The sequence below is a fragment of the Falco naumanni genome, chromosome 3 (assembly GCF_017639655.2).
Source record: "Falco naumanni isolate bFalNau1 chromosome 3, bFalNau1.pat, whole genome shotgun sequence".
In the NCBI taxonomy this organism is placed as follows: Eukaryota; Metazoa; Chordata; class Aves; order Falconiformes; family Falconidae; genus Falco; species Falco naumanni.
The window spans coordinates 74294205-74315770 of NC_054056.1; the positions used below are offsets into that span (position 1 = coordinate 74294205).

Below are 21566 nucleotides of genomic sequence, written 5' to 3' on the forward strand. Positions count from 1 at the left end.
TGGCTCCTCCTGGGGCTGCAGGATATTGGGCCTGGATATTATAAAAGAACAGCCATCTTATTCTTATACAAAAGTATTCTCTGCCTTTCATTTGAAATGTGTTTTTTGTTCCTTAAGAAGAAGAGTGTAATAATTCTCAAAATATTTCACAATTCAACTTTTATACACTCAGCATTTGGCTGTTGCTAAACAATTTGTGTTAAAAAGATTTGTTATTATTTTACTGCATTTTCAGTTTTGAAATGTGAAGGTGATATAGCATCCTAATTGCACAGTTATACCCATATGAGTGCCAGAAGTGGTGTACTCTTTCCCTGTATTTCTGAACTATTTAATTATCATCAGGTATATACAAGTCCTGACTAATGATGGCATTTAATATTTTCCATTATATCAGACGTAAGATGGTGAATAGGATACAATTAATTCTGAGATTTGTTTAAGGGGATGGAATTTGTTGTTGGATGGTAGTTGTGCTCCCTGAACAATTAGTCCTTCCACCTCCAAACTCCCCTTCGCATACTTCCCACATGAAACATTAAAAATCCTGAGAACATTTTGCATCCTCATGAGGCTGTACAGCCTAGTTACCCAAAATGTACCGATGCAAGCTGAATGACACAGCACAACGGATGAACTGTGCAGCACATCATGCATTGAATATAGCTAACATAAAGCCTAGTACCCCACCTTGTCAAAAGCAAACACCTTGCAAAGGGCCTAAAAGCAGGGCAGGCAGGTGTGACACGTTTCTTTCTAATACTCTCCCCGTGTCCAGTAGGCAGGCTACCAGGTAGGAGAAGATCATGAAGTTCATAATTATTCTCTGAGAAATCCTGTCCCAGGGGTGTCTAGGAAGGCTTTGTAACAGTCTTCAGAGAGACCTGGATTTCACGCATTTTACAGATAAGCTTGGAATAATCTATGAGCTGCACAGTCCATCGCTCATCCTTTTATGCAGGAAATCTCTCAAACCGTGTGCACCATCAGGTAACGTCTGTGTAGCAGAGGCAAGGATAAAATCTCATTCTGCGGGGCGGCACCTTGCGGCCTGCCCGGCGCTGCCCTGCCCGCCTGCTGTCCGGAGCAGCTCCCCCACACCTCACAGTCTCACTCCACAGCGATGCCTTCCCAGGTTACATCCGATCCGGTACCTGAAGCAGGACTCCACTGGGGAAAAATCTGCGCGCAGGCCCTGCGCCCCTGTGCTGCGCCCCAGCCCCGCCGCCTCCGGGCCCCTGGGCGCTGTGCTCACCCCGAGCCCCTCGGGCCGCCCCCGCCCCGTCCCCTCCGCATTTTCAGCTCTCCTGTTACTTCTGCTCCGGTCAGGCTTCCCCACTCCTGTCCCCCACTCCCGGTTTTGCCAGATCTTTGTCGCCGGCAACTCTTCCCCCCACTCTGAACACCAGCAAAACGCAAACACCCCTCACGGGGAGTCGCTGAAAGCACAGCTGGCCTAACTACGGCCGCCCTCGCACAGGCGCCGCCGCCCCCGGCTCTCAAAGGCCCGGGCAGCCTGGGCCGCCGGCCCGCAAAGCAGCGTGCTGAGCGCCGAGCCGCACCTCGGCTGCAGCGGCTCCTCCTTGACCGGAGGCTTCGGTACCGCCGCGACGGGCTCCCCGCCCCGAGGCGGCTCGGCTGGGCTCGGGCCGCCCCCCGGCCGTAGCGGGGCGGGCTGGGGGCGGGCTCGGCGCTCACGGCAGTTCCGGCGGAAGGCGCGGCGGGTCGGTGCCGCGGCGCGGGGCTGCCCGCAGGCATGGTGCAGGACGGGTGGGGGCGGCCGGTGGCGGAGCTGCTGCTGCGAGCGGGGGCGGCCCAGAGCATCCTTTGCCTCTGCTCCCGCGCCTTCGTCGAGTGAGTAGCGGCCTCGGCGCCGGGCGGGCCCCGCCTGGCCGCGTCCCCCGGGGCCGGGGCAGGTTTCCGCTAGGGAGGCGCGGGTAAAGGTGCTGCGGCCGTGGCGGCTGCAGAGCGGCGGGGGGGGGGGCCGCACGAAAGGTCCCTGTAGGCCGCGTTTACCAAACGATGCCAGCCGTAGGCGAGGGGGACCCGGGTCCCGCGGGGGGCCCTCGCCGGAGCGGGCACGGCAGCAGCGGTGCCGCCGGCCGGAGCCCGCTCCCTCCCCAGGAGCGCGGGCCGCGCTGCGTCGCCCCCGGCTGGGGCAGCGGCTGCGCGGGCTGCGGTGGCGCCGCTCCCCAAACCGCTCGTCCCCCCCGGCGGCCGGGCTCCCCCCCGACCCCTTCTCCCCGAGACGGGGCGGCCGGGCTGCCCCCCCGTCGCTCCCCCCGAGGCGAGCGGCGGGCCCCGGAGCCTCCCCGCGCCGGGCGGAACAGCTCTGCTAGCGGGGGCTGGTGCCTGTCACGGGCTGTGGCAGGTGGGTGACTGCGGGGAGGAGGTCGTGGCCAATTTTGCGGTTAAATACAGTCAGTGTTTAGCGGAGGTGATGTTCCTCCAGCGTCGGCTGATGGCTGAAGTAATTGCAGTTGTGGACGAGAGACATTAAGTTCCACTTAAACGGAATCTTTTGAGGGCCTAAAATTTCAATTCCAGGGTATTCTATGCAGCAACAGCATTTTCTGAACAGCTCTCGGGTAGACTTTCCCAGCAGGCTTTAAAGTGTTGCCTTTTACATATTTTTCTTTGTTTTGTGTGTTGGGAGTCACAGGGCAGCCCAGATGGGAAGGTGTCTCGAAAGATGGTCTGGTCCAGCCTTCCCAGGGAAGGGGGGCCCAGGTGAGCTTGTCCATCACCCCGTCCAGTTGCATCTTGAAACCCTCAGCCATGGGGATTCTAACACATCCTTGGGGAGGTTTTTTCCACTGAACGATTGTTTTTACTGTAAAAAAAAAAATTGTTTTAATGATGACCTTCTGCATCAATGTATGTCTTCGTTTTTACAGAGATCGAAAATTATATAAACTAGGATTAAAAGGATTTTATGTCAAAGATGACAATAACAGCACAGGTAAGATAAAATGTACTGTGCGGTTTGATGTACATACTTAAAGTGAGTTATGTGTGTTTATCTAAGTTGTTCCTATTTCTCAATTGTTTTTCAGTGCTTTTGGTATGGCGATAGATTTAAATAATAACGTAGCACTTGCGCAGTTTTCACGTTACCATAATTTTGATGTGGAAGTTTGTGCCAGACCAAGCGCAGTGGTTATTCCTGTCTGACAGACTTACCACCTCATATAATCTCCACCTGGTGCACAAAGCAGATTAGTTCACAAATCACAATTTTAACTAACTCAAAATTAATTATATAACAGAGAGCTTGCAGATCCTAGCTGTTTGCCTGAGAGAAACACTGTCCTGCTGTCTCTGCCTTGGCCTAGGACATCAGCTGTTGCTGATTAGTCAGCAGGGACAGTAGAGAATAAGCAGTAGCCCTGATGGGGGAAATTGTAATTTGCATGTACCTGAGGAATTATATGAGGAAGACCAGAGTCAGTCTCTCCCTTGATATGCCTGTATTTTGGGAATGGTCATGGTGCATGCTCTGGCAAATTCAGCACCACTCTTTTGCTCTATTCTCCCAAATTCCCCACATATACCTATCTAAACATAATTCTTTTGGTATCTGGCTTTTCCTTTGCTGTCTCGCTAGCTGCAGCATCATATCATATAATAGCTTGATTTGAAAGGAAGAAGTTTGAACAGAAAGGAATGTCCATGGAAGCTGATAATTGATAGCACAGGTTTGGTGGAAGCAATGTGAGAGGAGTGAAGGAGAATGTAAAATGTCGTTTTCTGCATATATGATTGAATTGTGATGAGAGTAATCAGTTAAAACCAGAAGGGTCTTGGTGCTGCGTGATAATTTGGCAGTAAATATATCCCGACGAAAAAAAAATCATAAATGCTTCAGTTTTATCAACTATCAAGAGCTTTTGTATTTCAGAATTTCCATTAAAAACCAGTTCCTACTTTCTCAGTGGTATTTGTCATTTTATATACATACGATATGCAAGCAGTGATTCAATAGTTGATCAGTTACTTCTGAGATAATTAGGTTCTGTAGTTCACACATTGTTGTAAAACCACATTATCTTTGTTAGTGTGATTTTGAAAGATTTGTAACAAAACTGGCAGTTTCTTGTATTTTAAGTTTGCTGTGATATATGCCAGAAGAACTTATGTAAAGAATTTTTTTCCATGATACAAATGTTTTTGTTGTTTGCTGGGCGTTTTTGCAGTTTGCTCTGCAAGACTGAGGTGAATGTTTGCAGTGTGTTGACTCCAAGCACCCACACCCTCTACCCCAATGCTTATTGCCGCACATCACATATGATGCAAACTATCTCTTCATCCAGTTTAGGTCAGCAGTCACAGCTGTGTCCACTCCTGATCTCTTGGCCACCCCAGCCTACGTGCTGGGGAGAGCAGATGCTAAAAAGAGAAGGCTGTGGGGCTGTGCAAGCACTGCTCAGCAATAGCCAAAACATTGGTGTGTTATCTCCACACTGTTTTAGCCACAAATCTCAAACACAGCACCACAGAGGCTGCTAGCCAGACCCAGTGCAATGTTTTGGCTGTTTAAGTTAGATTTTGGTTCCTACTGAGGTGTTAATGAGAAAAATTTTAAATGGGAAAGGAGGCTTAAGAGGCAGTTGTACTATTTTTTTGTAGGCCATGCTGTGGCATTGAGGTATCAGAATCAGATTATATTTACTTAATAGAATTTGTTAATAGGGGAAGATCAAGCATCTGAGGAGGAGAACCGTTGTCCCAATGTGACACTGAAGGTGGATACTAATCATGCTCTGGACCTGGAAGAAGTCGAACTAGACTCGGAGGCTGAGCTTATGAGGAGCATGGGGTTGCCTCTGCAATTTGGTGGGCAGTCAGCCCACAGGGACTTTGTGGTAAATCTTTATTTACTTAACTCTTTCTGTTTACTTTGTGTTTCCAGATGTAGGGGCATGTCTACCCAGTTATTTTGGGGACTGCAGTTCATGGAAGTGTATCCAAGCTGTCTTTAATGTCCTGCCTCACGTGCTTGTAGCAACATACCTGTGTGGTTTTTAAAATGCACCTGCCAGTTTGACTAAACAGGGTCAGGCTGTGCTTTATGTTTCCATATCTGTTCTGCTCTTGCTACTAAAGAGAGCTAGTTTAAAATAGCTGTGATCACATTGATGTTCTGCATCAGGACAACTAGTACACTCCAATCTGAGCGCATGTGTTCACACTGTCTGCTTTAACCGTTTAGCTTTAGGTACTAATATAAAAAGCTAGTTTCTTAGATCCCCTTTGCAACTGAAAAAGCCAGGCTGTCCCAAATGGCAAGAGTGAGGCTTAGGTGCTCTGCTTCCCGTAGGGAGCACTTGAGCTTTAGAGAAAGACTAAAATATGAGAAAAAGACAGTGGGATATCCACATTATCCACTTTATGGAATACCGACCTCCTTGGCAGTGAGAGAGTACTTCTGTGGAGAGTGCACGGTTCTGACCTGATTGATTTGTAAATCAACCGGAGAAACTTGTACATTATTTTAATTGAAGGCATGTAAATAGACCTTACAGGCATCCAGCTTCAAGCCCAAAGTATACATGCAGTTTTTCTTGCTATGTAGTAGTGTTGCGGATGGAGTGATGACACCCTTCACTTCTAAGAGAGAAGTAGTAATATGTTAATTGGTATAAAATAGCAGTTTAATGTAAAGTTTGGTAGTAAATGCGACAGTGGTTTAACAAGATTTGATCGCAATGTACACTTGATTATTTACTGCACAGAGGACAGGGTCAGACAAAATTGTCAGGGAGACCCATTGAGCCATGAGGTTGAGAAAGGACCCCTGTGGGTTCTAAACTTCTTCTTAGAGGGGAGTTTAGGTGTGACTAGATCCAGACTTAGACTCAGACTTTGTCAACAGTTTATATCTAAAGGATTCTATGTACACAATCGATCCTTTATACCACTTAACTAAGATTTCAAAGTTTAGCATGCGCTTAATCGCTTACCAAGAACCCATTGCAGCAAGGAATCTCTCGACCTGAGGAGTAACCTTGAGAGGCATCTCTGCTCAAGGGGAGGTCCTGTCGTGCAGCCCACTGCTGTGCAGGAAAGCTCAGTGGGATCTGCACTGTCCACTATTTATGGCAGAGTGAGATAATTGATTCAATCATATTTGCATAATGACTACAGAAGTTAGTTTCAAGCTTGGCTTGAGTTGGCCCTTGAGCAGCACTATTAGGTGAGCACATAGTTCAGATTAGCCCTCGGCTATGGTGTTGATCTGTCTCCCCCAATCCACTTTGAGCAGGATGCAGCTGCCATGATCATATGCATCTGTTACTACTGACCGGCACTGGTGGTTATCACTTGAGCATTGAGCATTGTTATGGAAATGAAGCTCAGGATTGGGGGGGGGGGGGGGGGGGGGGCGGGAAGCACACTGCTTACACACATTACAACAAGTAATACTGCAAATAAGCTAAATGAAAAAAATGTATGTTTTTACTAGATTACTACTGAGCATTGTGCTTTGCACTGTGTGTATGAACATGACATTTTGAGGGATGTGTATGAAAGATTAATGCCAGTTCTCTGAACCTAACATCTTTATAGTCCACCTTATGCATTTGTCAATGCAACAAAACTAGGAATTGCAGCTGATGGGACATTTGGAGTAATAGCTGTATATCTGCAGTCTTTTGTCTACATGAGTTGTAGTCTCTCACCACCACCACCTTTTTACCTGCCAAACTTAATTTGGCAGTTTATGAAAAAAAAAATGGTGGATTTATCTGATAGAAAAAATTGCTTTTGTTGGATGTTTTTATCTTGTTTATATCTGTAAGCACAGGAAGCCCCACAGAAACAAGTGGAGTTGTATTTGATTAAACCAACAAGTTGCTCCAGCGTTTCTTTTCTTTTCAGCAGCAGGTTTATGTCTTCTGTTCCACTAGACAGCTGTAGCAGTCTGAGTTTGTTGTAACAAGTGAAATTTTTGTATCGCACAAACTGGCAAATGCCACCTGTTTGGAGAGGAGGCTGTTTCCTTGTGTTTCTGTTAGCCAACTTGGAGATCAGCATGGCATAGGAAGAATACTACACCCTTCTTGGGTCTGTGTCTTCAGACATACAGAGATCCAGCTGCAGGATTTACAGAGGTTACAAGTATAAAGTGATCCTTTTTTGTTTAAAGCACCCAGAGGTAGCAAGGAGTTAACATTCTATTAGGCTGAGCATTATATGTTCACTGCCCTAATGAGACACCTGAACAGTGTTTGCTGGCCAGGCAGATACCAGACAATCTGGTCAGCCTCTGCAGCCCCCTAAAACAGGTCCTTGATGTTACTGAGATACTGCTTTACTTTTAAGCTCAACCCAGTGACCCCACAGTTCCTGACCAACCTCCTTTTAGGATTTTATAGTCTTTCATGTTGATGTTTTTCCTTCTGAATCCTTGTGAGTAGCCCCCCTTCTGTCTGTAATTCTACTTTTTTGTGTGTGTGTCTTTCTATAGACTTTCTCACAGCCCATTCTCACAGCTTCCTCAGAAATGTCAGCCAGGGTTATGCAATGGGGCCTTATCAGACTCACAAACCTTACAACCTTTTGTGGGGAGAAAGCTGACATCAGGGTTGCCGCAAGAGGGAGGGTTACAACGGAATTGGAAATGTGCTGGAGAGAGGACAAGAAAAGACTGCATGTACGCTGTAGACTTCTGAATATGTTTTTCCATTATATTCTAGGCAACAGAAAATTATAGAAAGAGAAGTAACATGAGGCTTATGAAAAAGAAAAACAAGAAGAAAAAAGAGTTAAAGCAAAAACATGAGGATAAAACGGGGCAGGAATGCCAGGATCGAGTTTGTGGTGGTGATACCCAGTCTGTTTCTGGTGAGCTGGCCCTAGCCATGGAACAACATGAGAAGAGTAGCAAACTTCAGGTTGTAAGTGAAGGGAACTGTGAAAGTTCAGAAAGTCTTGCAAATGAGGCTTTACCCCGTGAATGTAAAGAAAAATGGGAGAAGTACTGGAGTGAGTATGGAGAGAGCCTTCTTTGGCAAAGCTGGCTGGAGAAGCATCAAGAGGTCTCATCATCCGAGGCCACCACAGCCTCTGAGCCTTGGAATAGTCCAGACACCAGGGAAGAGTGGGAGCAGCATTATAGTGAACTGTACTGGTATTACTGGGAACAGTTTCAGTACTGGACAAGTCAAGGATGGACTACTGATTGCTCACATGGTGACAACGTGGAAGCTAATGGGGTTACCCAGGAGATGGGTCTTTCAGGAAAACCAGACTTGGTTCGCCCAGGGGCTGAACACAGTGAAGTGCTGAGCCTGGAGCCAGCTCCCTCTAACACCCCAAGTGAGGAAACACTCCCTGCGGGCGCTGAGCCCCACAGTGAAATAATCTCTGGGATTTGTAATTTAAATCTGAATATGGAGGAAGTGGAGCAGAGCTGTGCAGCTCCAGCAGTAGCTCACCAAGGTCCTCAAGAGTGTAGTTCATCTGACAGTGAGAGCCGGGAGGAGCCCTGTGATGGAGGAACCAGAAAAAGGAGTGCATCGTGTGAAAATAAAAGTATTGACCAGTCAGGTAATACAAAATCAGGTAAAACTGATTTTACCAGAATTTCTCTAGGTGGTTATGTATAAGAAACGAGGGCACGTCTGTATTATGCCTTTTTAAAAAAAAGTCAAGTGTTTTGTGGAATGATTGAGTACTCGACTCCTTTTTCTTCCTTGTGCTTCTCTGGATGATCTCTCTCCTCTCTAACCTCTATATTGAACGTGTTCTTCAGTCAGAGGTGATTTTAATAGAAAATGTACTTCATAAATCTTAAGATGTACTACAGAAAGTGGTGAGAGAGTACTGTTAGTGCATATTTGTTTATTTATCTTAGTATTGGTATTGCAGCTGTGTCATTCTGCTGATGTGTCTTTTCTCACTGATAGTCTAAAATGAATGAAAACTCAGGTTGATATTCTCAGGAGTCTGATAAGTTTTAAGAACAGATTTTTGAGAAAAAAAATAATAGTTCTTCAGTTCTGAGACTACCGTGTTACTGTGGGCAAGGTGTCTTTCAGCATTAAGTTATCAATTAAGCAGTGGGTTGCAGTCATCTTCACAACCGCAAATTCATATGTTCACAACTAATGCTAACAAGTGGAAGTGTCAGGTAACGTAGTAGTACGGTGAAAGCCAGTGGCTGTGCCATAGACTACTGGAAGAGCTGTGAGGGAGGTACAGGACTGGGCTGGAGATGTCTTTGCCAACCAGTTCAACATGCAGAGAAGGGAAAGAGCAATCTCATTTGCCTGCCAGTTCTTCCTGCCAGTGTTTGCTTTAAGCAGCGGTGTAATGTCTTTCCTGACTGTTGTATGGTTTCCCCTGCTGAAGGGGAGGGATGAAGCACGTGAATTAAGTGTCAGCAGCTTGAGACTTCAGGTTGGCAGGAAACCTCTGAGTCTGCTGCTAGTGACTTTCTCAGGAGAGAAGAAGCAGGTGTGGTCCCATCTCGATCTTAGAGTAGAGTTGGAATGGGACAGGTCACAGGAAAATCTCCTTTCCAACAAGAAATGAGAAGACTGTTTGAATCCTTTCTTATTAAATGTATGTGAATATCTTAACATAGACAATTAAATGGAACAAAATTGATGCACAAGGAAGAAACCATTTTGAATTTGTACCTTGTAGGCATTTTATTTTTCTTGGAGAGCTGAGATAATTTGAGGTTGGTTCTGATTAAGATTATTAAATCTGCAGTGTTACTAATACTGAAAGCTTGTGTTGGTATCTTGTTGCTCAGAGACAGGTAAAGATACGTGCGTTTGGCACTTGTGCCTTATCTGTCAGATTCAGATTTGTACGACAACCTAACTGTAGCTGCTGAGGACAGGAAGATAAGGAATTAATTTATGCAGAAAGAAAATGTGATCTCATCCATCTTGGTTTGGTTTTTTTTTTTAGGTTCACAGGGGTCATGTAGCTTGAATTCAAATGACAAAGAACAGTTGCTGCTTCACGACCAAAATGAAGATGAGGATGAAGAGCCTCCTGAACACAAACACGTTAAAGTCAAAAGAAGGCAAGTCAGGAAATTTAGATGAGCTTTTTTCTCAAGAAGCCCAGGTCCAGAAGCTTCGTGATTTATAGTTTGTTTGATCGAGACTGTGAGTTAAAACTTCAGTAGAAAACTACAGTCTTCCATCACTGCTTATCACTTTACCTAGCAACAAGCAGTGGATATTTCTTTTTTTCTGTTGCTTTATGAAAACAATGTATGGCCTTAATGACTGTGCAAGGTGACAGTACTGTTCTTGTGCCACCGAAGTATACAAGATTGTTAAATTGCTTATGTAGGTCTAATTAGCGTAGACAATACAAGAACAATATTTTGCTTTGTTTAACTGAATTATGCTGGCAGTAAAGTGCTCAGTGCTATGGCAATTGTACAATAACTAATCCCTGCCTTGTCACAGTCTTTTTCTTCTCTAAAAATTTATAGCCTCAAACATGATGAGATGGCTCTTCCTCTAATAAATTTACAAACTCAAAGATGAAGGGACAAATGGATGTATTACCTGCTAATCATGTAGCTTTGGTTTTGTTCTAATATTTTGCTGTTGCTATAGCGTTAATAATAGATAATAATATAGATAGCATAATAGATTATGATGGTAATCTGGAAATAGGGTGAACAAACACTGTCTTCATCAGTTCCATGGTAGGGCTTGATATTAAATATTTTAAGAGGTCATTCAGAATAGTTAGGATATTTTAACCCCGACACAAGGACATATGTCCCTAGAATTGGGTAAGAAAAAAAAAACATGTGCTGATGGATATGAATAGAGTAGTGTTACCTGTCTTGCTTGGTTTCAGCAGCATGTGGAAGGACCTACTGAAGCCCACATTTAAATGTTTTTGATAAGAGAGTTTCTTAGCGGTTTGTCTGTAAAATAAGAGTATTTTTTACAGTAATTTTGTTATCTGGGTTTTTTTCTAGCCATGAATTGGATGTGGATGAGAACCCCGTGGAAGATCCTGAGGAAGCCTGCTCTGTTTTGGGTTTAAAGTGTGGCACAGGACAAAAGTAATTGCTTATGAGGAACTTTGGTTTTCTTCATAGCAAGTCAGCTGTCTTGTTATATAGAAACAGACTCCTTATCTCCATTCCCATTTCGTTAAACCTTTGGAGACAATTCCCAAAGTTGGTTGTGCTCTTAATAAAACTGCAGTCCTTTGGCTAAAGAGAGAAATGCAAAGTTACAGAGACCAATTAAAGAACAAGAAAAGTGTTTTGAAACAGGAGTGTAACTCATGAGGTACTTGCAGTTGTGTAAATGTTAAATGGCCAGCAGCTATTTAAATTAGAGCTTAAAGGCTCTGACAATGAATGGTCCTCTGATTTTAGAGTCTTGTGAGCTTAGATCATAATTTACAGCCGTTTCATACTGGAATGAGGTTGCTTTGTACTGGTTGCTATTGTAATAAGGTGTAGCCAGGGTGCTGACCGGTGAAATTTCATTTTTGGTGGTGTGACCGAAAGATACGGTGGTCAGTGCTGTAGAAGTAACATCATAGGGCAGTGGTGGACTGTAGTTTAGGTCTAGTGTTTCTGCAAGATGCAAGTTGTTCAATATATATATGTTTCAAAAAGGAGTGTGCTTTGTAGTTGACAATATCTGTTCTACTTTATCAAAATTACTTAAATGAATTGCCCATATTTCCTTTTTTTTTGAAATTGCATTTGCCAGGAGGCAAAAGTAGCAGCTCTCTTGGAGGTTCTTTACAGCCACCAAAAAGATGTTTCATTCTATTAATCAGTATATTTTTTCATTTTCTGTTATTCAGGTTGGTCTGGGAAATTCTTTCCATCTAAAGTTACACACCTGTCAGGAAAAAATTAAAACATCTAAAACCAATTTGGGTAAACATTTTCAGATAAAAATATTTAAAAGTTTTCATAAAGGTACATTGTTTTGCAACTACATCCAGTGACATATTTTAAGAGTGGAGCAAGTATCTCATAAAGAAATAATTTAGACTACACCATTTTCTGTAGACATCTACATTCATATTAAAGCTTCCAGATTAGAAATTAACCAACTAAGTCCCGTTTTTGTTATTTTTTGGTGTTTTTTTTTTAATTTCAGGTATGGCGGAATGCCAGATTTCACCCACCGAAGTGTGCAGTACTTGGAGAAAAGAGCAAAACTCAAGTCCAAATTCTTAGATATGCGCAAACCAAGGAAGAGCAAAAACACACACATCTTCTTTACAGAGGAATCTGGAAGATCTTGCAAAAAAAATAAAACTTTGAAGAAGGTAGGGTTAATTGTTAGTGTTGCTGTAATTCATAGATTTATCTACTCCCTTAACTGTGGTTGAATTATGAAAATGAAAAAAAAATTAATTGCTCAGACTAGGTGGCATTTTTTAAGTGTCAGTTCTGTTTTGGTTTGATTTTTCCCCTGCTTAGGTGGAGAGTGGTTAGGTTGGGGTTGATTCGGAAAGGCATTGGTGGTCTTTTGCCAGTCTTATCAAGAGGAATGTGTGAGCTCAATGGCAAAGTTATGTGCAGGCCATTCCCAACACCTGGGTGCATCATTCCTTTAGAGCTGTGTAGGCTGCTATAGTTACTAAAAGCATCTCTGATTATTTAAAGTGTGTGTGAGGGCATTTGTTAGTGCTGGCATTTCAGCAGTGAGAGAAAAATGTTTGTATAGGTCGGTGTATTTCATGGAACTCCATGTTCTTAGTAATTTGTATCAACACTTTTGCTTACACCTCTGCCTCTTTTGAGTTACAACTTCATGCTTTTTTTTAACTCAGAAATTAGGAATGGCTAGAAAAACTTGTTCACTGTATATTTTTCTTTATTTGAGGCTCTTTAAAATCTGTTGCCTCAGGTTTTCAACATTACTTTACCTTCTGGGATGCTTGGCATTCCCTAACACCCAAGTGCAGAACACTGTTTTTTGGTGGTGACAGCACATACTGTGTTGAACTCCAGTTCCTTTGCTGTAATTTTTGATCAGAGGCTTGACCATTGCCATCTTGTACCCGAGGCTAGTATAGTTCAAGGGCAACTTTAATAATGTGAAGAAAAAAATGTACACATTTTCTCAGACTTTCTGGTAAGGAACTGCTTCAGGCTTAGTGCCGCTTAGAGGAGCTCGAACGCAGAAGTGAGCATCTGCACATGCCTTTGAAGGGTTTGGACTAGTGTCTGCGTGTTGGTTAGGATATAATGTTGAGCCCTCTACTGTGCAGCAGAACCCTTTAGCACATTCACCGTTCGGTACATCTTAAAGATGAGGCAACTAATGAATGAAGGCAATTTTACCTGCTTATGCTAACCTGAAAGGCAGAGTACAGGTTCTCTGAATGCAAGTCGGAGGAAAGATGGTTAATTAAAAAGTAATAGTCCTGATCATCTGTGCTTTGGCAGGTCTATTTGTAGTTCAGATGTTACTTGAGAATGATTTACTGTATTTATCGGTCAGTTTTGTAGACTTTCTGTTTTGCAGCTAGCTGGTATGTAGTTTCCAATGACAACTTGTTTCCAAATGTTGTAAAAGGAGCACAGTTAATGACTTCCTGAATGTTTTGACTCTGGATATTTCAAAACATGTGTGGTAGAGAGTGCATGCATGGCAGGTGCTTTTGAACTTGTAAGGCTTTTAAACTGTGCTCTTGATAGCTTGGGGTAACAACTCTAATCATCTGTGATATTTGACAATTGTAGGTGGAAGAGTTCCTAAAGCGGGTTAATAAACCTGGGGAGGAAGCCACATCCCAGACAGCCTTCCCTCAGGATGTGGTGGAGGAGGCATTGTCCACGAGCAGCGACTCAGAGGATCAGGAAAGCGTTACTGTGGCACAGACTGTGACACTGAATGCTCAAAACCAAAAGCCACTGTTGTCCAGTGTGGCCTTGACAGAACCTGGAGGGAGTAACCTCGAGGAGGAAGTGCAGGACACGGCAGCGAGTGGCTCTGATGGCCAGGGTGCAGGGAGGCAGGAGCGTGGCTCAGGGCGGCAGCTCGTCTCTCTGGATATTCCTGATTATCTCCGGGTAGAGACAGAGGATGTCAGCCAAGGTACGTCAGTTTCCTACAAACTGGAAATGAATTGACAGTGGGCTTAACACTGATTTCCCAAATTACAGCACTGTGTGGTATTTATTATGTTTAGTCAAAGAGACTCGTTAGGTCCAAGGGGTGATGAGGCCAGTTGAGAGCTGTGCTAGTGGAAGTAGCTTATTCCTGGGGCTCCAAAATCCTAGGTCTTGTCTTTAATATTGGCGGTATTTATTTATAAACGGTCATTGTTGATCCTAGACGTGATCTAACAGGTCTCCAGTTCACATCTTTTTTTCCCCTGTGAGGATGAGGGTGATTAACTTCGGGTAGGTGCATAGACCGTCAGGCTTTGGGTTCTCAATGCACATTGCTGAGCTTTGGGGAGCCTGTGTTGTTAAAATTATTTTCTGGGAGAAAAAAAATATCTGTACGATGAACTTTTCTATTCGACACTGTAAACAAAGGAAAAGAGGATTACTTGGATTTCTACATATGGTTTAATCCTTCCTACAGTAACTCAGTTACGTTAGATTTCTATTGAAAGCTCTTGTCTATATTGGTTCTTACTCCTTATTTGTATAAAAGCATTAAATTGGTCTCTGATCCACTTGTTTGTTTATTATATAGACTTTATTGCCATCAGTTGAAAATGATGGCTGTCCTGTTAAGGCTCTTAAATAATGGGTGGAGTGTTGTGGTTTTGGGGACTGTAACTAATACCTGTTAGGTAACACTATTCCTTTGAAATATAGGATGCTCTTTTTCAACTTAAACCGCTAATCTGCATAATCTGCAAACAGTAATAAAGGACATGTAGCAGTTGTCATGGTTAAACCAGGACAGCTGTGTTGTTAAACATGAGCATCTTGCATCTTAATTCTCCCCTACCTACCGATTACATTCTTAGCCTACAAGAACAGTGATTGTTAACTTTTGTAGTGTCTTCCAGCTGTAGATGAAAAAATTGTGACAAAGAAGAAGGGGAAAAGAAGGAGAAGGAGGAATAAAATTTCACTGGGAGCTATACCTGCTGAGATTGCTGCTGATCTGGATCTGGCCAAGTACTGGGCACAGCGCTACCGGCTGTTCTCTCGGTTTGATGAGGGAATTAAACTAGACAGAGGTGTGTTGAGTACAAAGTGTGCCGACTTGTTCGTGTAAGATGCATTTAACCTGTGGCCCTTCTCACAGTTTATTATCAACTTTCTTATAAGAGGAGCATTACTGAGTGCATTTGCACTTCTGGATAAGTTCCATCTGCCAGCAGGCAGGCAAACAGAAGTCTTGGACTTCATTAGAGCTTCCAGCATGGGACACCCCTGTCTGCAATAATCCTGATGCTTGCTCAGGATCACACTGTACCCAGATTATGCTTGGTCAAGACTCTTTCAGAAGCTTGATTACATTTCTCTATATTTATATTTTATAAAATAATTTTGTGAGACTTCCAAATATGCTGATGGATCTTAAGTTCTGTTCTGTTTTGTTCTGACTTTCAGCAGTCACTTTCAAAGTTATTTATTTCCATGTTTACGTGGAAACCACTTCCAAACCATAAATTTATAGGTAAAGGAGGAATTAGGATTACTACTTTTTGTATCTTGTGGTTGTTGGGTTTGTAAGCCTTTCACTTCTGATGCACTCCCACATAAACATGTAGGTTATTTGGCAGACTGTATTTATTTATTGCTGTAAAAAAAATAATGTCGGACAAGAGAGAATATAATTTTAATTTTATCCGTTACAGAGTGTAATCATGGTGTATGAGTTTTTTTCATAGCTGTCTCAGTGGACTTGTCCTTGAGAAGCAAGAATCCTCAGCATCAAGTTCAACAAAGCATTTACCAAGATTCAGGCATATCTGTTTCCTTCAGTGAGACTGCTTAGCAGATTGCTGGACTGACCAGAGTTTATCATCTTCAAAGCCTGTATTTCCTGGTCAAATGCACTAAGCCAAAAATGTTGGGATTAACACTAAACGTTCCATTGTGTTCAGGGGTTGGTTGGTTGGTTTTGATTTAGGTGACCTTGAAACAAGAGGCAACAATACGTTTCTTCCCTTTCCTTTGCAGAGGGTTGGTTTTCTGTTACTCCTGAGAAAATAGCTGAGCATATTGCCATCCGAGTTAGTCAGTCATTCAACTGCGACATCATAGTGGATGCGTTCTGTGGGGTTGGAGGAAACGCTATTCAATTTGCATTGACTTCAAAGAGAGGTAAGCAGTTGTATATAGTGTGTTATTTTGTTTCTTCAATCTTTTTCCCTAAACATTTGGGTGTATGCACTTTGTTTGCTGATTTTTATTTTTTTCTCTATGTTTCTGAAGCAACAGAGCCTTTTTATGCTTCGTCAGACTCACAACGTGAGGCTTCTGTTTTTAGAAAGGACATATAAAACTGCTTTTCTGTTTCAAGTCAGAGTTGGGTTTGTGTTGTACAAAGTTATTTTTATGTGGCATAGTTACTTACCTGTGAGATGCCCTGATAAAGGTTGAGTTCTGTTTGCAGCACTGACATGCAGAGACACCACAAAGCTGCTGCTTTTCCCAAGTCTGTGTACGAGATTAATGCCAGGTCTGTGTACTCAAAAGTAGGTTGTGTGTGAATAGCACTTAAAACACTTGAGTGAGATCACCTGCAGGTGCGGCAGAACCAAATACAGAAAAGTGATTGTAATATTAGGCTAAGATCCTGTTGCCAGCTAATGAAATTACAGTGAAGCATTGGGAGTGCTTTCTGTAAAAATATTGACTACTTGGTATTCCTCTACTCATGAAACAGTGTGGTAAAATACCAGCTCATTTAATGCTTCTGAGTAATTTCTGAGCAAGACATATGGTAGTTTCTACTGCATTAAATTTGGTAGGTGGTGATCCATTCTATAAAAAGCCAAGTGAAATTTAGAGAGTATTTGTATTTCCTGGCTAAATGTTTATTTCTATGATTATGTACTGACTTTTTTTAAACTCTATTTTCAGTACAACGTGATCAGCCACAGGTAAATGTTTATCCTTAACAAAGGAGAAGAGTAAGTTTCTAATTTACATAGTTTAAGCTGTCAGACTCCTGCCCAGATGGAAGTGAGGAGGACTTCCATCCTCTTCCGCTAAAAGGTGGACAGCCTTACTTGTCCACTGCTGGAGCTGAGATGGAAGATTGTCTTGGCAGTAAAAGTATGACTGCCAAAAGCTAAAAGATTCCCAGCTTTGGAACAGCAGCTGAGCCTTCCCAGTCGTGGCTGTGTGGCTTCCCTTGCTGGTTTGTAAATGCAGTGGTTCTGCTCTTGGTGGAATCTCTGCGCCTGCCACACAAGGGCAGGTCCTCCTCCTCTGAGGAGCTGTAGCTTCTTGTCTACCGTGAGCTACAAAACTGAAGTGGTGACTCACCACCCAACAGTAAATTATAGATGTGGCTTACCTGGTGGCTGCAGAAGAACACCTTCCTTCTGAAATGGCCGTTTGGTGGTCGGGTGGCATTCACCGCTCACGTTAACCCGTGCATTTGCTCTCTTTCATTTGCAGTGATCGCCATTGATATCAATCCTGAGAAACTCAGTCTTGCACGCCACAATGCTGAGGTGTATGGTGTGGCAGATCAGATAGAATTCGTGTGCGGAGACTTCATGGTGCTGGCTGCCGACCTGCAGGCAGATGTTGTGTTCCTCAGCCCACCTTGGGGGGGGCCTGACTATGCCACTGCTGAAATCTTTGATATCCAAACCATGATTTGCCCAGACGGATATCCTTTCAAAGTTACACGTTGTTGTGATTTTCAGTCATTTACAAGCCATTCTCTTTCTTCTCCCCCTCTCTTGACACGGGCTTTGCATGTACGTTTGGGTGACTGGGGATGATATGACCAGCAGCTGAAGAGCCCAGATGTACCACATTTTGTTTAGTCCTCTTCCCCCAACCTCAGCTATATGACTTTGACCACCTAAAATTAAATACTTTTATTATAATTTTTTGGTTTTAAAAAGTCAGTTACTTGTAAAAGTAAAAAATGCTTCAGAGAATTGTAGTAGGTTCTTAACTTCAAGCATTACTTCAGCAGTTTTAACTCCTTTATATTATTTTATTAAAATACTCTGAAGTAATCAAATAGCCATGATCTGTCTATATAGGTAATAATTATTTATGTGAGCTATGACTTTGTCATTTAAAATAAGATATACCTTTTTATAAAACAATTAAAAAGTGGAATTAATATCTGACTCAAACTATTCTTAATCATAGCACCTGCCTATGACTTGGGAAACCACAGAAGTGTGCGAGCAAAATACTAACCCTTTAATTAATGTATAAAATTCCATACTAACTTAACAGTGGTATTGAGCACTCATTCATCTGGGAAGGTGTTAGCATAATAGTTTCATCAAATATGAAATGTGGTGGGAGTTCCCCCCCCCAAAAAAAAATAATAATCTCAGTTGTTTGCTTTTTGGCTAAAATGTAGTCGTAAGAGTAAGGAAATCTTTGCGTGCCTGTGTGAGAAAGATTCCACAAAATGGATTAGAAAACAAGTATCAAACCAACGTACTAGCTATACACTGCATTCAAATTTCTCAGATTATTGTCTGTAGTTCAGTTCAACTTTCTTTAAAAAGTGAGGTGGTTTGGGTTTTTTTTCTACTTTCTAGGGTGGTAATGGTGAAATAGAGTTTCTGCATTTAGACAATATTAATTTGTGCATTTTAGAAGAGTATCTAATTCACACACCCAGAAGGGCAACTGTAATTTAATTGCATAATAATTTAATTTGGGACATACTTAGAAAATTAATTAATATAAAGCAACTTCTTTTTCCCCATTCTTGTTTTTTTTCCTTTACTGGCTTCAACATTTGAGATTTTCAGGCTCTCAAAGAAGATCACCAACAATATTGTGTATTTTCTACCTCGGAATGCTGACATTGACCAGGTGTGTTACTGGATAAGGGTTTGGTAATTACAAAAAGCTTGGCTGGCTTAAAACATAGGTATTATAAACACAAACTCAAGACTTTTAAATCTGTTCAGCTGAATGTGGTGTGTTTTTTTAGGTTTGTTTGACCCTTATGTTAAGTGATTTCTATGTTTGCAGTACTTTTGATATATTTAGAAATGGGAGTAGCAAATTATTTCCATGATTTTGATACTGTTCCTTCATAAAGCAACAGATTGGAGGTTCTTATAGAAGATCCAAAGCTAGTAGCTTTCTTGAGTGCCAGACAGATACATCACTATATAAAAAAAAAAATTGAGCTCTTACTATCTGATAAGCTGCTGAGTCCTAATTTTTCGTGGCTTTCACTTCATGCCTGAGTTGCCCGAAATCACTGTACAGCCTGCAATCACTGCTATCACTGATTAGTAGATAAGAAACAAATGTCATGCTACCAGAAGTGGTACCGATGCTGTCTAAACAAGTGTGTGGTTCCATATGGGCTGCTTGCATTGCAGTGATTAGATAGTTAGATGCATCACTGACTCGATAAACACACTATTTGTTTCACTAGTCTGGAGTTTTTATATTAGCAATTATTTTTTTTAAAGTAATTAGATGACTGTAACAATTCCCCTGGTTTAGTTTCTATGTTATTTACATCTTGTAATTTTTTGCAACAAAGGGAGCAATGAGATGTTCTGCTCACCTGCAATATGCTGCAGAACTTCCCAGGATTATTTCCTGCTTTTCCAAAAGCTGTGTCTGATACTAAAGCAGGCAAGGTCTCAAGCCACATGGTGACTTGCAGAATCCTTGGTGGCAAACAGCTGGCTTGAGAAACAGGCTGAAATTCACATGGGCTGAGTATTAGCACCCTATGAGACAGTACTATGCGCAGCACCATTTGTACAGGGGGTGATGATTCAGTTTCATTTTGTGTTCCAGGCTGGTGGAATGTCAAAGTGGCTTATGAATCTTTGAACAGGGACCTGAATTTTAAGCAGAGTTTCTCTGGTTTCAACTTCTAACCACTGCATTTCATCAATTATTTCATTCCCAGAATAAAGAATGACCTTACCAGGTTTCTGCTGTGCTCATGAGCACTTTTTACTGGATTTTTAAATGGGCAAAGGCATCTGCATTTCACTTGCATTCCCACAAAAGCATCTAAGAGTACTGCCCACAGGCCTGCACCTATTCCTACAGAAGAGCTTGGCACCCCTAGTTGTTGGGTTAGGTGTCTCGCCACCTCCTACGTCTTGGTCTGATCAGCTCTGAATGTTGTTGATGTGCTCTAAGTGTTCCTTGATGGACATCCACAGGTTTGCCTTTACACAAATGGCTGAAGAGTAACTGCTTTTGCTCAAAAATATGGCTTTGTGATCATGGGTTTGTTGTTAGAGGCACATGGCTATAGGCCTGGGTTCTGTTCAGTTGTCCAGGCTGTGGGCTACTTTTGGGAGGATAAGTTGGCTCCTCTTGCCTTTCTCTACAGATCATGCCAGCGTAAGAAAAAAAAAATAAAGGCTTATGAACTGAAAGCTGGGAAGGAACAAGTAAACCTAGCCCACTGTTTAGGGAAACATAGTCTTAATTCTGGGTAGACAGAGGTGTGTCAAACGTGGCTGTCCCAGGTGTGACCTTAGTGGATGCTCTGGTCCATAGAAGACTGGTTATGGGTTTGGCTGCCATCAGCTCTGGCTATATTTAAGAATGAAGTTTCTGAATTTGCTGCCACTACACTTCCAGGGCTCTGAATCCCCAGAAAAAAAAAAAGATTTATCATTGAAGGTCTTTAATGGTTAGTGCAGACAATTGTCTTCTCAGTTTGCGCATGGCTTTGCACAGTTCTCATCCATCTTACCTTTCTTGTGGACCGGATAGGGCAGCTTCTGCTGCAACAGCTGCCTTGGCAAGGGCCTGTGGATGCTACTGCTAGGGTGTAATGGTGTAGTTTGCCTTGTGAATGTAGTCCATAAACTCCAGGGGCCTGTAAAAGCTTGACGAAGTAAATCTTAAACATTTCGTGCAGGAGACAAATACCTGAAAACTGTAGCTTGGATAAGGCAATACTTGCTGAACAGGTTATCTGATGCCTTAGATTTGAATGGAAACTTTAAAACCTGAGTTAGATTTGTAGTAACATTACTCAGGCATGTAAGATTTGGCTCTTCTGTGTCCTCAAAAATTAACTCTGTGTGGTCATACACATATGTAAGGCTTTCAGAGATCACTTAACTTCTAGAATAGGTGGTCTAACATCCTTAACGTGAGGTGACAGTTGTACTCTGTCTCTTGTCTCTTGTTGACTAGCTTGAATCTACAACTGAGGTGTGCTTGTGTGCTTACTCAACTAAAATTGATTTAGAAGCTGATTTAATTGCCACTGCAAACCTTCATAAAGATGATACACTGACTGTAAGCCAGTATATCAGTGCAAGTTTGCTTGTCTGATAGTGATCTCAAGCAGAAGTGGAAATAAATGCACAGCAGTTAGAAGCAACCTTACAATAAAAATACTGTTTAACCTTTAGTTAAGTTGGTGCAAATTGAGTGGAAAATACATGCTGCTTTTTACAGTTAGATAGCTAAC

At 42.5% G+C, this 21566-nt stretch overlaps 1 protein-coding gene across 2 annotated transcripts in view; it reads left to right on the forward strand.

Moving 5' to 3' along the window:
• Positions 1–1700: 1700 nt before the first annotated feature.
• Positions 1701–21566, forward strand: part of TGS1 (trimethylguanosine synthase 1) — a 29060-nt gene continuing 9194 nt past the window's right edge. The window contains exons 1-12 of one of the 2 annotated variants that reach the window (XM_040586966.1): positions 1701–1854; positions 2898–2962; positions 4693–4865; positions 7701–8553; positions 9928–10045; positions 10967–11053; positions 12117–12288; positions 13712–14066; positions 14998–15171; positions 16121–16264; positions 17570–17786; positions 18889–18967. In XM_040586966.1, the coding sequence (XP_040442900.1) occupies positions 1757–1854; positions 2898–2962; positions 4693–4865; positions 7701–8553; positions 9928–10045; positions 10967–11053; positions 12117–12288; positions 13712–14066; positions 14998–15171; positions 16121–16264; positions 17570–17786; positions 18889–18967 (2535 nt within the window). In that variant the 5' untranslated portion in view covers positions 1701–1756. Of the gene's footprint in view, positions 1855–2443; positions 2731–2897; positions 2963–4692; positions 4866–7700; positions 8554–9927; positions 10046–10966; positions 11054–12116; positions 12289–13711; positions 14067–14997; positions 15172–16120; positions 16265–17569; positions 17787–18888; positions 18968–21566 lie in introns of those variants that run through there. The other variant, XM_040586967.1, reaches the window with a different exon arrangement.